Here is a 16,158-nt window from a genome sequence, read left to right on the forward strand (position 1 = left end):
GTGATGGAGAGGTGGTTTCAGTGTCCAAGTGACTGTAAACCAGTTTCCAGAAAGATGCAGAAGGTGTGTGCCCAGTCTCCAGATAATCCCGGGGGTCCAGCCTCCAGGCGACTGTGGGGTAGAGTGGGGAAATGTGTGGTTGGTTTCCACAGTTTCCAGGTGACCTCGGGGTTTGTTGGCCTCCAGGGATCTTCAGGGGGCGTGGTCCGTCTCCAGGAAAAAGTTGTGGGAGGAGGGAATATCCACTATCCTGTCTCCCAGGACCCGCCAGTTTTAAGGACCCTCAGGGGGCGTGGTCGGCGTTCCAGCCCCGCCGGAGGCCGCGGCAGCCGGCAGGGGGCGCGGTCAACCTCCAGGGGCCTGGCCTGTTTCTGGGGACCGCAGGGCACTAGGCCAGCCGCCGAGCGCCCAGATGTCGCGTCACGGACCTAGACTCGCAAGGGAGTCCAGGCGGCGGGGTCGCGCGCGCCTCCCGCCCAGCCTCCGCCTCCGGCCCAGCCCCAGCCCCAGCCTCCAGGAGCGGGATCCGGCGCGCCGGGTGCGCGGTAGCAGTAGACGCCGAAGAGGCGGCGTGTGGCATCGGGAAAGCCGAGGTTGCGCACTCCTGGCCGGCGGCCGCCACAGCGCGCGCGCGGATTCACGATGGGGTAGCGCGCGCTCCCGTCGGCGAGCCAGCCGGCTGTGCAGCGGTCCAGCAGCTGCAGCTTCCACGCGGCGAACAGCTGTCCCACCTTGGCCACGGCTGCGCCGCGCGCTGCGCATGCGCGCGCGGCTCCCGCGAAGGGCACCGGCCGAAGTGGCTTCAGGAAGAACACGCGCCCTGTGAGGTTGGGGAGTGGTTAGGGCTACTCCCGGGACCCGATCTCCTTGGGATTCTGGACCCACATAGGTGTGCAGCCCAGACCTCAGCGTCAGGATTCTGGAACACCCTCCCCTACAGCCCAGGACCCAGCCTCAGCGGCAGCAGTGTGGGAACCAGGAGATTCTGGACTGCCTCGCAGCGCTGTGGCATTCCTGGGGCAGGGAGTTCTGGCTCCCGACCAGCCGGAGTCAAGGTGGGGAGGGGTAGAGAGAGGGATACTAAGCTAGGGTAGAGCGAATGAGAGGGAGAGGGAACAGGGAAGTGACCTCTTGGGGAGCTAGGCCTACGCACCTGCGAGGTTGGAAGTGAAGCAAAAGGCGTCATAGCGTTCCTCAGCGTTGTGACGGTACCCATAATTGCGCACGCCCCCGGAGGCACCACCGCTGACCCCGGTGTTTCCAGTCAATCCCAGGCCGCCGCAGGGCTCCCGGGGCTGGCTCACTGGGTACTGCACCGACCCATCTCGCAGCCAGCCCGCGTTGCACCAGTCCAGGCCATCTCGCCAGGCCGCATGCAGCTGCTCAGCTGATGCTAGAATGCCATCCTGTTCAGCACATGCGCGCTGCGCCTCTGTGAAGGTCAGCTTATAGCGGCCTCCGCGGGGGTGGTAAGGGAAGACGACACCTGGGAAGATGCATGGGGGTCAGTTTGCGCGCCCCAGCCAGCCTCCAATCACCTGACATCTGGGGTGACACGTGACTCTTCAACCTGGAACTTCCTGCTCATTCCTCACTGGCCTCAGACCTGACCACAGCCTTCCCAGGCTCACACATCTGATGGCTTCCTAGCCTTAAATTGGGATTCACTTGACCCTCCCCATTAACATAATCAACTTAATTATGTGCCCTCTTGCCATCACTAGAGTCGTTGCTCATGTTCTTTCCATCCTTTTCCACCTGTTAAACTCCTATTCATCCTTCAAAACCCAGCTCCCACAATCCTCTTCCCTCCAGTCCTATATACTTCTGACATTCTGCATCATTAGGAACTTCCCTCTGGCTAAGCACTGAGCCTACAGAACTGGAAATTTGTGGGAGCCCCTGAGAAGTTAACCTTGACAGAGATCCCTACGAGTCCCAGCATTGCTAAGGCCAGTTCCCTTTGATTTCCTTTTCCACTTTCAGTTGTAATTTGTCCCTCATCCAGTCTATAGTCCATTAAGTAACACAAGAGTTCTGTGTGTCTGTTTGAGGGGTAGACCTTGGGGTGGGCTGGGTAGCAGATACTGGAATGAGGTGAACAGGACCAAAAGAGATGACCTGGAGCCTGAGAGACCAAGTTTCATGTCCTGGCTCTGCCACTCACCAGCATGTGCCCCGGGCAAGGTTCTGACCTTTCCAAGTCAGCCACCCATGAGTTTGTAATAGCACCTCCCTCAGGGTTTGTTTTTTGTTTTGTTTTGTTTTTGAAAATTAAAGACTAGAGAGAATTCTTCAACCAAGCTCCTGGCACATAGAAAACATTCAATAAAAGGGAGCTGTTACTTTTACTTGCTATTGTTGGGATGTTTATTAGGGGAGAACTCTGAAAAGCATTCTCAGCATCTTCTAAGGTGGACGGAGGAGGACGAATCAGGTGCGAGGAAATTCTTCAAAAAGAAACCCTACATTTCAGTTTCATAGTCTGCTAATAAAAACAAGCCCATTCCCAGCTATAGTGATTGGTTGATGGATGGGCACATGATTCAAAGATGGGCCAATACGAACAACTCTGGGACTTTAGGTGGAAATTGCTAAATTGGGAGGACACAAGCCTGGGATCAGGGTTTTGATTCCATCAGAGCAAACCTGCCTGAGCAAAGCCCACCCAGGGTAGCAGAGCTGAGGGGAGGGGCTCCTGACACAGTGTTGAGTACCTCATCCTATGCTGGGGTTTCCCAAAGTATTCACTATTGACATTTTGATCTGGCTTGTTCTTACTGTTCTGTGCTGACTGCGGCATCTCTGGCCTCTACCCACTAGATGCCACTAGCAATCTTTTCCTCCAAGTGCGGTGATCTAAAACATCTCTAGATTTTGCCAATGTCCCTGGCAATCACTCTGAACGAGAACCATTACCTTACCCCTACAAGCCTCCAGTTCCTTCAGGCCAGTTTGACTGGGTTTTTGTTTTTGCAATGCCCCTCCCCTTAGAAATACCTCCTCCTGGGCGGGGGGGGGGGGGGGGGGGGGATTAGTCACCTTCCAGGTCCAGCTTGACCATCCCCGTGTCATCTTCCAGTTCGTTGGTGACCTCACATTCATAGCGCCCGTAGTCCTGCAGTGTGACATTTCGGAGAACCAGAGAGGCATCCCCAGGTCCATCGCCCTGCAGTTCTGCTCTCCCGCGATAGCTGCCAAATGCCCGGTGCTGGGGTCCCAGTGCCACAAAGACGTCGGCAAAGGCCAGCGGGTCCACTACCTTGGTCCACTTGAGGCGGACGCCATCATGGCCATGGGCAGCTACCTCATAATGGTAGCGGCAGGGCAGAACGATGGTGCCACCCCTGTGGCTGACCACCTGCCCAGGAGCTGTCTGCACAACCACGGAGCCAGAATCGCCCTCTGCAGGCGACCAAGCAGAATTCAGTAAAAAGTCCTAGGGGCGGGACACCTGGCAAGGAAGACCCTGGGCAGGGGATATGGGGAAAAGTTTTGGGTGGTGGTACTGGAAGGGGGCTAGGGTGGGGGCATCTGGGGCTGTCCTCCCTTCTCCCTCCCTGCACACAGACTGTCACAGGTGGCCACTCCTGCCGGGCAAGCCCAGCACCCGCAGCCGAACTCACCCAGCACCCGCAGCCCGAACTCACCCAGCACGTGCACGACTTTCTTTCGGCCGCGCTGCGCCTCCGCGGGGGCTGTGAGCAGCAGGACGCCCCAGGCTGCAGCCCACAGCGCGCCGGGACCCTGGGCCGCCCGAGCACACACCTGGAGGCAGGGAGCTCTGTTTAGTCTCCTGACCTTTGGTTTTCGGAGGACTAGCCTCCGGTCTTTCCTTCTTCGCTGGGAGGACTTCTTACACGCCTCGGCTCCCACCCCAGTCAGGGTGGGATCACTCCCCCAAGAAGACTGACAGCCCCCCACCATCTCTCACCTGGGCTGCTGCGCAAAAGCCCACGCCCCTGGATTCACCCTCCCTGGTGCCGCGAGTGCAACTCGCCTGATCCTCTACCCCCAAAGCCAGGAGTGTCGGAGCCCCGCCCCCCTCCCGCACACTTGCCTAGGCCGAGGAGGGCGGGAGGAGGAGGAGCCGCAGCAGCAGCAGCGGCAAGGTTATCCGTGCGCCAGGAGACTGCAGCAAACCCGGCGGGGCTGGGGGGGGGAGCTGGGGCCGCCGATGGGATGGTGGAGACAGAGGGAACGCGAGACAGAGAAAGGCAGTGAGAGACAAAGGGAAAGAGACAAGAAGAAGGGAGAGATGAAGAGGGAGAGACTTTAGAGAGAGAAAGAGAGAGGCCGTGGGAAGGGAGCGCCATGGGCTAGAAAAGTCAGAGATTCAGAGAGAGGGAGTGAAAACGGGCGGGGGGCGGGGGGCGGGAGAGTCAAGCACGAGAGACTGACCAGGGTAGAACAGGCGAGGCACGAGCGCGAGGAAGAGGATGCACAAGGGAGAGACTGGGAAGGGAGACTCCAGACTGAGAGGAGAGAGACTGAACAGAACGTAGACTCAGAGACACAGAGAGACGGACCCGCGCCCCCGGTCCCACTTACCATCCTGCCCGCGCGGCCCCGCGGAGCGGCCCCCGCGCGCCGAGACTGCGCTCCTAGCACGCCGGGGAGGGACTGGGCAGTTCCAGGCGGGCGGCGCAATCCCGGCGTCTGCCTGCAAGGGGAGGAGGGAGTCCTACGCTGGGGGGTGGGGGGGTGGGGGGTGTCGTTAAAGGGGACGCGGCGGCGCATGCTCCGCAAAGTGACCGGACACTGAGGAGGTAGGGCCGCGCGCCTCGGTTGGTTAGAGTCTCTCAGTCAGAGTCTCTGCCCCCGCTGGTTGAACGTGGGCCAGCGCAGGAAACTGGGCCAGCCCAGTTTAACCATCTATAAATTGTAGGACGGGACTTGAAGGAGTCTTCCATCATGGATGTCCTGCGTGGGTGGAGGAGGGGCGCTGGGTGACCTGGAAGAGGGACTTGGCTTGCAGGACTGTTTTCTGATCTGTCACATGGTGACCACCATGGGGTCCTGGGCTCAGGCACGCAAAGGTGCTCACTCTGGAGGCAGGAGCCTAACAAAAATTACACTCTGCAAAAGGGGCCTGCAGCAACAGGTCCTAGTGCAATTTGGCTTATTTGCTATGGGATACTGGAAAAGAAGCTTGGTCTCTCTGAACTTCACTTTCCTCTGGAAATGGAATGCTGGTTCTTTGATAAAGATCCATGTTTGGATATAAAATAGGTGCCTAACTGGTTGACAAAGACAGGAAGCAGGGGTGTCTGATCAAGCCTCTGCTCCCTTCTGGACCTGAGTCAGCCGAGAACCTTGCCCTTCACCAAAATTCAAAATCAGAACCAGGGTCGCCCTGATGCCGCAAGGGGTTAAGGACAGCATTATGAAATTATCTGCAGCCTCTGCAGCACGAGTTCCATCCCTGGACAGCCAAGGAGCTACACACATGGTGCAGCAGACCTCTCCTGTCTCTCCCGCTGCTCCCCTCAGCAGTGTAATTCATTTGATCTGCCTATTCTGTTCCCCACTCTGTCTCTGGTGAATCCTCTCACACCCCACACCTCTGGCCTGTACCCCAGTTCCTATATGCATAAATAATCTTTTTTTCAAAAAGTCTTCAAAAACAGAACCAGGAAACAATGAACTCTCCCCTCAACAACCCTGGTTGTCTCCCCAGTCTCCAAAATATGAGCCAACCAGATAGCAGAAGCAGAGTTATGAGCTCTGAGGGTTGAATGGGCCAGGGCCCAAATTCAGCCACATCCAAGAGGCATGACCTTTGCACTAAGACTTTCATTTCCTGTAGGCTCCCCATCTGGAACAGGGGATGAGAGCACATGAGGTTAGCCCTTGGTGTGGTAATCTAGCAGGTGCTTAATAAATGTGCCACATTAGTAGTTATTTTAATTTATTCTCAGGGTTAGGACATCAGACACTTATCTCCAATGGTTACTTCAACAGGTCTTTGGTTCCTTCTGACCATCTGGAAGATATTCAAGCAGAGGCAGATTTCTGCTGTCTGGTACCTCCAGCTCCTGATGGTCATACTGGTATCAATGGGTGGGCTTTTGTGGAGCCTGAAAAGAGTCTCTCACCCCTGCACCCAGAAACACTCAGACAACAACATTTTGGGCATCAAGAGTTTTTACTAAAAGAATACATGGGGGAATTATGGATAAAGGCTTGGAGCAAGTACAAGAGTCCATGTGGAGTTTGGGCACAGTGACAGTTGATCTGGCTGTGGCCCTCTCTGCCAGAACACCAGGCTCCTGGGACTCCCATTCCACCTGCTGGCTTAAAATCACCATAGCCAGGACCAACAGCACCCAGAGATATAACTTTTTCCTCTAAAAAACACATCCCATCCCCCCTGGACCAGAGTCAACAGGCCATGTAAACACAGTTCTGGGGATTCCATGGCCCGCTCAGTGCTGCTTGTGGTGGACCGGGGGCCTCTGGGGCGGGCGCGTGAAGAAGGCAGGCCACTGCAAGCAGCGAAAGGCCAGCAGGTGGGGGGCCAGTGCATACAGCAGGTTACACACGAAGAAGCAGGCCCAGGTGTCCTCTGGCACGCGGTAGGTGAAAGGTGTGCGCAAATGCATGGAGGCACCCATATGTGAGAACTGTGCCTGGTGGCCACACAGGAGGATGAATGTCATGGGCAGGAACAAGTCCTGGAATTACTGACACCCTCCCGCTCCCTAGGGCTTCTCATTGCAGTCAGGCAGAACCCAGAGGGCCCCATCTTCAACTAGCTGACCTCTCTCCCTCTCCAGTTCATCTGTCTACCTCCAAATATCCCTTCCCCAAGTGTCCTGTCTACCTGTGTCCTTCTGTCTGTCAGTCTCTCTCTCCCGCTGCATAACCAGAACAATCTTCATTCCATCTGCAGGCCCTGAATCCCATTATCTCTGATGTGGATCCAGTTCTTCCTCCTAGTATCACCACCCTGAGCAGCTGCCCTTGACACAAATCCTATCAATTCTATCCTGAAGATACCTTTCTGGTCCCCACTGCACTGGTCATAGGTTTTATCATCTCCCATGGAAGAAGCCAGACCTTCCACTTCTTAGACACCTACCATAGCTCACCACTGTTCTTAGCACAAGCTCCCACACTCAGAGCTCAAAGCCCTTCCCAACTTCTGTTGCCTTGCCTTTACTCATGTTATGGCCTTGCAAAATCACTGTCCTCCTCTGTGCCTTTCCCTAAAGCTGTTCGCATCCTGGAAGGCCCTTCCCTGCCTGGAGAATTTATACCCTTAAGTCAAAGCCCAGCACCTATGCCTTCACTTCAAGAAAAACTTCACTTCAAGAAAAACTCCTCCAGGGCCTCCCCGGTGGCGCAGTGGTTGAGCGCTGGGTTGCGAAGCCGCCCAGCAGCCTCTGCAGCGCCGGTTCGATCCCCGGCTGCTCCCCGGCCACCAGAGGAGGGTCCCACATGGCGCGCAGACCTCTCCTGCTGCCCGCTGCTCCCCTCAGCAGTTTACTTCAGTCCTTCTGCCTGCTCTGCTCCCCGCTCTGGCTCTGGTGAATTCTCTCACCCTCCCGCACTTCTGACTGTATCCAGTGCTTATATAGAATAAATAAAGAAATCTTGAGAAAAAAAGAAGAAAAAAAAGAAAAACTTCCTTCCATGTGGAATCCCTTTCAGCCCCCATCACTTCTTCCTTTTCTCCAGTTCTGACCCCATGGGGTCTGTGTCTGTTTTTTTTTTTTTTTTTCCCTCTGAAACTAGGGAATCTTGTAGTACTGAGTTGTACCTCTCAGGGCCCATATCACCCTCCCCAAGAGCAATTGTTGGGTAAGCAGAAATTTTCGTCACTTATACACCCCACCTCCCACCTCCTCACCTGGCCTATGGCTCCAGCAAACACTAAGGCCCAGTCAGGCAGCCAGGAACAGCCAGGGAAGAGGAGGGCATAGACAGCCAGGATGTAGAAGGGCAGCACATAGAACATGTAAACCAGCATCTGGGGGCACACAGTCAATGGGGTGAGCAGCTATCCCAGCAAGTCTCCTGATAACCTTCATGTGGGGGGCTCCAGGGAGGATCTTACCAGCCTCAGATCCCATTCAAGATAGAGACTCTGCACATCCCACCCCTGTGCATGGTGCTGCTCTATTTCCCTGAGTATTCCCACCCCTACCACAATTCATTGCCCCCTGACACCTGAACACATATAATTGAGTCCAGCTCAGTCCAGAAGTGTCATGTCTCGTCTGGTCAATAACGAAACTCTAGCTCACTGGCGATAAAGATCAACTATGGGATATGCAGCTATGGGATGTAATTAAAATGGGCCAATCAGAGCCTCCCTGAAACTTAGGCTTAATCTCTGGGTAAATAAGGATTACACTATCCTAGGCTGTCTAGGAAGGACAGAGGGTAACCTGGAGCCACCCTAGACTGTCACTGTCATCCCACAAAGGGAAGACCTGGGAATGGAGCCCAGACCAAAAAAAAAAAAAAGCAGATCCTAGAAACAGAGTTATCCTTGAGCTGCTGGATCCAGCCATAACTAAAGACCAGGCAGCCCAGCTACTTTTCTTTAGGACACCAAATTCCACTTGTACTTCTGCTAGTTTCACTTATGTTTCTGGCACCTGTTTCAAAGAGGCCCAGTGGCCCTCTCTTCTCCCACCTGCCCTCTCACCTGTATCTTTGGGTAGGTCACAGGATCCCGAAGGTATGGCTCATACTGATAAATGTAGACAAAGCAGGCATCTGTGGGACAGTCAAGCACCACCTGGGGACAAACCAACAACACTTCTCAAATACCTCTCCCAAGGAAGCTTTTCCACCCTTCCCAGCAGAGTCCACACCCCTTGCTCTGGCTTCCCCCAGTTGGTTCTCTCCATCTGTCTGGGAAGCCAAAGATATTGAGAGAATGCTGTAGGGAATGAGGCTTTGTCATGAAGAACTTCCCTGGATGATCACTCAGGTGAGTAGTGGCCTTTTTGCTCTGGATACTGGAACATATGTAGGAGAGGTGGGCCAGGATGGGGGAACTGGAGGAAAAGGAGGTGCGGGCTGACTAGCACAGACTTACCAGGCCCCGGAAGAGGGTGAAGAAGCCAGCCAGGATGAGGTAAATGATGAGGGCCAGGTCAAGTGGGCGCTGCAGGATACTCTTTCTTTGTTCCACCTGTACCTGCTCCATGGGAGAGACAGCATGGGAACTCTGGTATACAATAAGCACTCATTAATGGCTCATCATGTCTTTCCTAGTGACCAAGGAGATCCTTCCAAGCAGACAGTGTCTTTGACCAGAAGCAGCTCAAATGGGTAACACGCAGGCATATTAGCACAAGGGGCCAAAACACTCACCATCCTGTGGGTATAGCAGGTTGGCACCTGGGGTTGGGTGAAGATCCTTATGCCAGCCCAGCAGGGAACCAGCACATAGGGGATGGTCAGAAAGAAGGCAGGCCTGATTTCCGAGCTGTATTTTCCTGCCACGTGGGAAAGAGACAGCATCACTCAGTAAGGGTCTCTGCCAAAGCCCCTGGCTGAAAGTCTGATTCACAAAGGTCATCCTTGTTCAAGCTCTAACATCTGTGGCTCCCCAGACCCTCCTCAGTCTGACCTGCCTTGATTTACCTTTGGATACAGCTCCTACACTTCAGCTATTTTGTGTTCCCCTTGGACACACTTGCATTGTTCCTCCTGACACCATCCCCTCACACCTGCTGTCTTCTCCACTTGACCTCCCAGGATCCACCTACAAAGCTTTCATTTTGCTTCCTGGATTCACACTAAAACTCCTTTCTTGTGTCAAGAGCATTCTGGGGCAAATCCCTGGGGAGAAAGTGGAATGAGTTTACCCTCCTCCCTCCCCCCCGCCCTCCAGGAAGAAACAGGGAGAGGCAAGGCATATGACTGCCTCGTGCATGGACATGTATAGGGAGGTAATGCTTCAAAGATATTGGGGAGGGGATGGAGGACACAATGGGGGTTTCTGGGTACAGGGTAGTGATCCAGCCCAGGGAGAAGAGATTCCTTAAAGCCAAGGAGTTACCAAGGATGTTTCCCGGGAGGAACACCAGGATGCTCATGATGAAGGATCCCAGCCAGTAGAGTCCAAGGTTCCGGTACCTCTTCCTGGGCAGGGGATCAAGGGATGACCAGGAGATACCTACCCCTCAGAGCCCTAGCTAGGACCCAGGGAACACCCTGGGCTTCATAGCTCCGGGTCACTCCAAGGTTTGCCCAGGACAGAAGGGACAACAGGGAGTTGAATGAGGAAATGAACAGTTGCCCTCTGTCCAAGGGCAGAGTGGATGCTCAGGCACAGGAAAGACCAACTGGCCACCACATACACCTATGACGTTTGCCAGAACCTTCTCTCAGCCAACCCTGGCTAGAGTCCTAGAGATAGGCCTCCTGATTTCCCCTACAGACTTGGCTTCCACCCCAGCCTGGGAACCCTCTGGGGTCTTGACCTTCCCAGGGTCCAGGAGCCACCCAGCCTGTCCACATACCTTTTGCGAATGGCACCAGCCATGGTCAGGTAGAGAAGGTAGTGAACAATGCCGTCCCAATAGCAGATGAAGACTCCATGTGCGGTGCGTAGATATGGATCACCCTATGGAGGTAGGTGCAAGGCTCAGACAGGTAGCAGGCCAGGGGACATCCCAGGCAGTCCCCTACCTACCTCCTTGGTGTAGAACTCCATAAAGCCGACCATATAGCCATCTTCCTGGAGAGCAATAAGGAGGTCCACCACCGAGGTGAAGGCAAAGGCAGCAAATACTGTGGGGGAGTGAGCAGGACTGGGCTGATGTGGGGGGTGGGTAGAGGTTGGGAGGAGAGAATGACTGGTTTAGGTGAGGCAGGGCCAGGTGTGGGCTTGGACTGAGGTTGCAGATCAGGTACCCAAATTCCAGGAAAGGATTCAAGGCCGAAATGCTCCCATCCAGGCCCCCACCCCAAAGGTCATGTGACCCAATCCAGCCTCACGATGAGGTGTAGTTCCTGCCTTTAAGGGAGTGCTAGCTGATGGGGGAGTTACCATCCTGGCCCTTAGGAGATACCAGAGTGATGGGAAGCAAGGCCTTTCAGGGGTTCCCCATCTGATGCGCTGCTCCTAGGAGCCCCAAGTCAGAGGGGGGGAGGCCCTTTGAAGTTTCCCAATCAATAGGGTTGATAGGGACATTGTTGATATTTCTGACTATACAATTTTCCCGTCACTTGCTGATGATATGTGCTTGACTCAATTTGTCACTCATTCAACAATGCCAAAAAGCCAGGTCTTTTTGAGGTTCTCCTGTCTGATGAGAACTCTTCAGTGGTGTCTAATCTAATAGGGGAGGTCCTTGCCCAGGCAGTTCTCTTCCCCAGGACCTTCCCACTGACTCACCTGCATAGAGTGGGTCATAGTAGATATCACCTCGAGACAAACTGTAGATAGCCACAAAGAGCAGGCCCAGGATCAGTATACTCATCAACGCCACCCCCAGGGGGCTGTGGGAAAAAAAAAAAACAAGTGAAGGAGGCCAGGCCCAGTGATGAGGCCCATTCCATCTAGTTAGGGCAAGCGCAGACTCTGGGAAGCCTCAGGGGACAAAGACTGAAGTGTCTATCCATCATCCAGGAATGCCATTCCGTGAAACTGACTTTCTCTGTCACCAAGCTGGTGGCCTGGCTGCTTCTCCCTCCTGGAAAATCCATCAAGAAATCTCTTTTTAGGCCTCCCTGGTGGGGCAAGGGGTTAAGCACCGCACTATGAAGCAATCTACAGCCTCTGCAGCACGAGTTTGATCCCCAGCTGGCCATGGAGCAACACATATGGCGCATCAGCAGTGTACTTCAGTCAATCTGCCTGTTCTGCTCCCCACTCTGTCTCTGGTGACTCCTCTCACCCTTCCCCCACCCCCCTCCCTCGCATCTCTGGCCTGTACCCCAGCTCTCGTATGGATAAAAAAAAAATTTTTTTTATTTTTTTATAAGAAAACTCTTTTCAACTTGGCACACTCCTACTTATTCTTCCTGGCCCATCCATATTGTCTCTCCTCCAAAAAGCCCTTCCCAACTCATCAGAAAGGCTCATTGCCCAACTTGGGTCAAGTACAGAGGGGGCATTGTTGACACTTCTGACTACACAATTTTCCTGTCACTTGCTGATCATATAGGTTTGATTCAATTTGTCACTCATTCAATAATGCCAAACCCTGGGGGTGAGAGAGTTCCCAACCCTGACAGAGGGTCTCTAGTACTCACTCTGTATCCCTGTCTGAAGCTCAGACTCCTCCCAGTTAAAGTCCAAAAGCCTCCCTGACTCTACCTCACCTGTGCCCTAATCAGTCTCTGCCAACCTGATAAGGCAGGTCAGTAAGTGCATAGATAATATAAGCCAGGTATCTCTAGGGGCCGCTAATACACGCCAAACTAGGTCCAGAGAGGGCACAAGACTTAAAGAGTCACACACTCTCCCCCACACTCTCTCTAGGTCCCTACCTTTCATGAATCCTCTTGCCCCTTGGCATCCCATCCTGGGTCCATCTTACCAATGACAATTATAATCATCAGATGAGGCCACAACAGTCTTTGCACACAATTCACAATTTTTAACTGTAACTATGGGATGGGATCTAGGATTTATTCATTATGAAAGGAAAAATTGGGGATTCCCAGAAGCAACCAGGCTCACCCAGGCCCCAGAAGGGTGGAGCCAGGAATATTTGTACCTGAGGAGTCTACCCCTGGGTCAGTACTCCTTCTGCCCCATTTTTTGGTTGAATTGGGTTGGGGTGTTGAGGGGTTTTCCCATGCCAGGTACCCAGTGACTGGATCCACTGGGCTGAGGTCTAGGGATAGGAGACAGGAAAGGGGAGGAGAGGGGTCAAGGTATATAGGGGAAGGTCGGGCTAGGGAAAGGGTGGGCCAGTCCCGAAGAAAGCCCCACTTCTGATACTGGCAGGTGATGAAGGGATTGTCTGGTAGGGGAGGCGGGGTAGTGTGTGTTGGAGAGTCAGGTCACTGGGGCCTTATCTGGGACAATACTTTGACCCTTGGCGACTTTGGAAAGTGTGCGGGCACTTCTCCGGGGCCCCCCAGAAACCCGCCGAAACTTTTGATCTGTGGGTTACTCTTAAAGCTTCATACCCCTTCTCCCCTGGTTCCGAACTGCCACGAGTGTCCCCAACCCCACAACAGTCTCCGGCCGACGGAAAGGGACTTCCGGTGGGAGAGGGGTTTTTCTGGCCCGCCCCCGATACTCGTGGGCAGAGCTGCAAGAGGGTGCCGGGCTCCCGGACCTGGGCGGCCGCGGCGCATCCTCTCTCAGTGCGCTCCTTGCCCCCAGCCCGCCCCGCACATCCTCCCCACACGCACTGCGAGAGCGCCGAGACGTGGTTGAGCGCATAGGACACCGGGAGGGCGCCAAGCGACAGAGCCGCGATCTTGCCGGCCGGCGGCGGGACGTCCATAGCGGTGGGCCCGGATACCCGCGCGTTCAGGTCTCCGCTGCTCGGCGGCGGAGCTTCAGGGCAGGGGGTGGCCCGGGACCAGCCCATCCGGCCCCGCCCCGCGCAAAGGTCGCCCCCACCTCCCCCGCGGTGCCGCGTCCAGCCGCGGCCTCTGTGACTGCCCTGCGCGCTCCCTGGCAGCCTCAGAGTCCCCGCCCCTTGCCACAGGTCCTACCCTTCTCTTAGGTGCCTTGCCCAGCCTCGCTTTCCCTTTCCGTAGAAGGCTAGAACACGACACCTCTGGACGCTTGTGGAGGCCACGACTGCGTCCTGGAGTTGCTGAGCCTGGACCGGGAACTTACAAGGGGCTTCCTTCTGCCAGTGACATGCTTTCTTCATCCTAAAGTAGCGAAGTCCCAACCTCATCCCTGGAGAGAGACTAACTCTGCACTTCCCCAAGCCTCCCTCCTGATGGATTGGGCAGTGCTTGGGTATGTCTCATTGACTTGGACTCAGTGCTCCCTTTGGTGCCCTTGCATTTGTTTTCTAGGTTGCCAGTGGCACAGGTAGTCGTGCCCAGATGTGAGGCTCTGACAAGGCTGGGAGGTGGCCAGGCCCTGGGTTTGGGGTCCTTCTAACCACTAGATTGACTGCTGTGCCCGTGCCTACCTGGTGTCCAGCCTGTGCTCCCTCTTTACAACCCTGACCCTACTGACAGGGTGGGGCTGTAAGGAGGGAATGGGCCCATAGCAAAGAGGAGACTAGAAGGGGGTGGCGGTGGAAGTAGTTTCTAAGAGCTTTGGCAACAGAAAGCAGGTGGCTGGGACTGGGAGAGCCATGGAAGATCCTGAATAGGCTGGAGAAAGCTGGGATGAGTGGGGGCTGGGGGGAGACACAAAGAGAGATCTGGACTAGGGACCCAACTGCAGTATGAGGATCAGGAGGCAGCCTCTTGTTTTTGCTGCCATCACCCCCAACCTCAGTTCTTATCCATGTACTTGTTGCTGCTGGAAGCAGAGTGAACAGTGCCCGATTCCCACCCCAAGTGTACCCAGTCTGTGGGAATTGGAGGATTCCAGAACTTCTTCATGCAGCTACTTGGAATTGTGCCAACTGGGTTCACGAGTCCAGGTAACAAGCTGGTGGCTGACCTGACAACCAGATGTGTAGGACCCATGGAGTTAAGTTCAGGTCCTTTGGGCTGATTTAAGGCTCTAGCCTCATTTTTTTTTTTAAGATTTTATATATGCATACAAGAACTGGGGTATAGGCCAGAGGTGTGGGGGTGGATGTGTGTATGAGAGGATTCACCAGAGACAGAGCAGAGAGCAGAACAGGCAGAGCTACTGAAATACACTGCTGAGGGGGAGCAGCAGGCAAGACAGGAGCGGTCTGCTGTGCCATGTAGGTCAGCCCCCTCGCCAGGATTGCAGAGGCTGCCGAGAGCTTTACTGTGTTGAGACTTAACTCCTATGCCACCTGGGAAGCCCTCTAGCTTCTTCTATTTCTTTTTTTTTTTTTAAGATTTATTTATTTATTTATACAAGCACTGGGTACAGTCAGAAGCGCGGGAGGGTGAGAGAATTCACCAGAGCCAGAGCAGGCAGAAGGACTGAAGTACACTGCTGAGGGGAGCAGCAGGCGGCAGAGAGGTCTGCGCGCCATGTGGGACCCTCCTCCCATGGCCGGGGAGCAGCCGGGGATCGAAACGGCGCTGCAGAGGCTGCGGGCAGCTTCGCAACCCAGCGCTCAACCACTGCACCACAGGGGAGGCCCTAGCTTCAATTCTTGACCTTTCCCAAGTCTAGTGGTGCTGACACCCATTCTGCCAGTTTCCAAGATGGACCCTCTCATATGTTCTCACTTCTTGGAAGTACATTCCAAATGCCCTCTCCTCCAAACAGCCCGCCCAGGCACCCCTGCCCCAGCCTTCCTGCAAGGCCAAGGATGACTCAGCCAGCTATGTAGGGGCTTAGCTTTTCACTGTATCCAGAAGGCACCTTTACAAAACATTTGGAGCTCTCCTCTTCCTCTCCCACCCACGTGGGACAGAAGCCCAGAGTGGTCTGGTGAGCTTCACCAAGAATTCAGTGGTTGGGTGCTTGACAGCAAGGCCCAGGGTTGGCATCACTGGAACCAGTGTGTGCCCAAACAGAACTACCATGCCTTGGGACCTGGCCTGTCACCCCCTTGTCCTGCCTCTGGCAGTGTCCATGGAGGGGAGATAGGGCAGGTGGTTTACCCCTACCTGGGCTCTGTGGGAGCCTCCTCATCCAATACTACCCAGGTCAACTTCTCCAGTGCCAGTTCCTCTCTACTGTTTATCAGACTGTCTTTACACAAATATGAGCACCAGCTTCAGAGACATGAGGACATACATTTGCCTAAGCCATCCACAGCCAGAGTCACTTACTGGTGAGATGAGGGGCACAGTTGTGCCTTGAGACCACCTGCCCCAAAGGTCTGAAGGAGGATCAGGCCATGACCAGGACCCCTCCCTTACTTCCCCCCTGCATGGAGATGCTTGCTAGGTCAGGGTTGGTCCTTCAGTCATCCTGGAGGTTTACATACTAAGAACCCTTCACTTCCCCCCTTCCAGAGGAAGCCCCAAAGGACCTCCCCACAACTCCAACCCAGGCTGATGGGAAACAGAGGGCCAGGTGCTACCCTGCATAGCTTCACCATAATATCCTGTCCCCACCCCGCCTGCCCCAGGTAAAGAACAGAAGGGGTTTCTGGTGATGGC

General features: G+C 54.8%; 2 protein-coding genes across 2 annotated transcripts; both read right to left on the minus strand.

Annotated features, from left to right (window-relative positions):
* Nucleotides 1-428: 428 nt before the first annotated feature.
* HAPLN4 (hyaluronan and proteoglycan link protein 4) lies at nt 429-6,049 on the minus strand. Its single transcript, XM_037507981.1, has 6 exons — nt 6,030-6,049; nt 4,552-4,663; nt 3,651-3,768; nt 3,043-3,405; nt 1,154-1,486; nt 429-820 (listed from the first exon to the last, which is right to left on the minus strand). The coding sequence occupies exons 1-6, from the start codon at nt 6,047-6,049 to the stop codon at nt 429-431; spliced, it is 1,338 nt and encodes a 445-aa protein (XP_037363878.1).
* Nucleotides 6,050-6,246: 197 nt separating this feature from the next.
* TM6SF2 (transmembrane 6 superfamily member 2) lies at nt 6,247-13,433 on the minus strand. Its single transcript, XM_037504414.1, has 10 exons — nt 13,339-13,433; nt 11,366-11,469; nt 10,661-10,758; nt 10,488-10,591; nt 10,025-10,107; nt 9,334-9,458; nt 9,056-9,157; nt 8,660-8,752; nt 7,856-7,975; nt 6,247-6,632 (listed from the first exon to the last, which is right to left on the minus strand). Exons 1-10 carry the CDS (start codon nt 13,431-13,433, stop codon nt 6,429-6,431), a joined length of 1,128 nt encoding a protein of 375 aa, XP_037360311.1. The 3' UTR covers nt 6,247-6,428.
* Between the last annotated feature and the right edge of the window lie 2,725 nt (nt 13,434-16,158).

The sequence above is a fragment of the Talpa occidentalis genome, unplaced genomic scaffold (genome assembly GCF_014898055.3).
Source record: "Talpa occidentalis isolate TD23 unplaced genomic scaffold, MPIMG_talOcc4v2.1 talOcc4.12, whole genome shotgun sequence".
Lineage (NCBI taxonomy): Eukaryota > Metazoa > Chordata > Mammalia > Eulipotyphla > Talpidae > Talpa > Talpa occidentalis.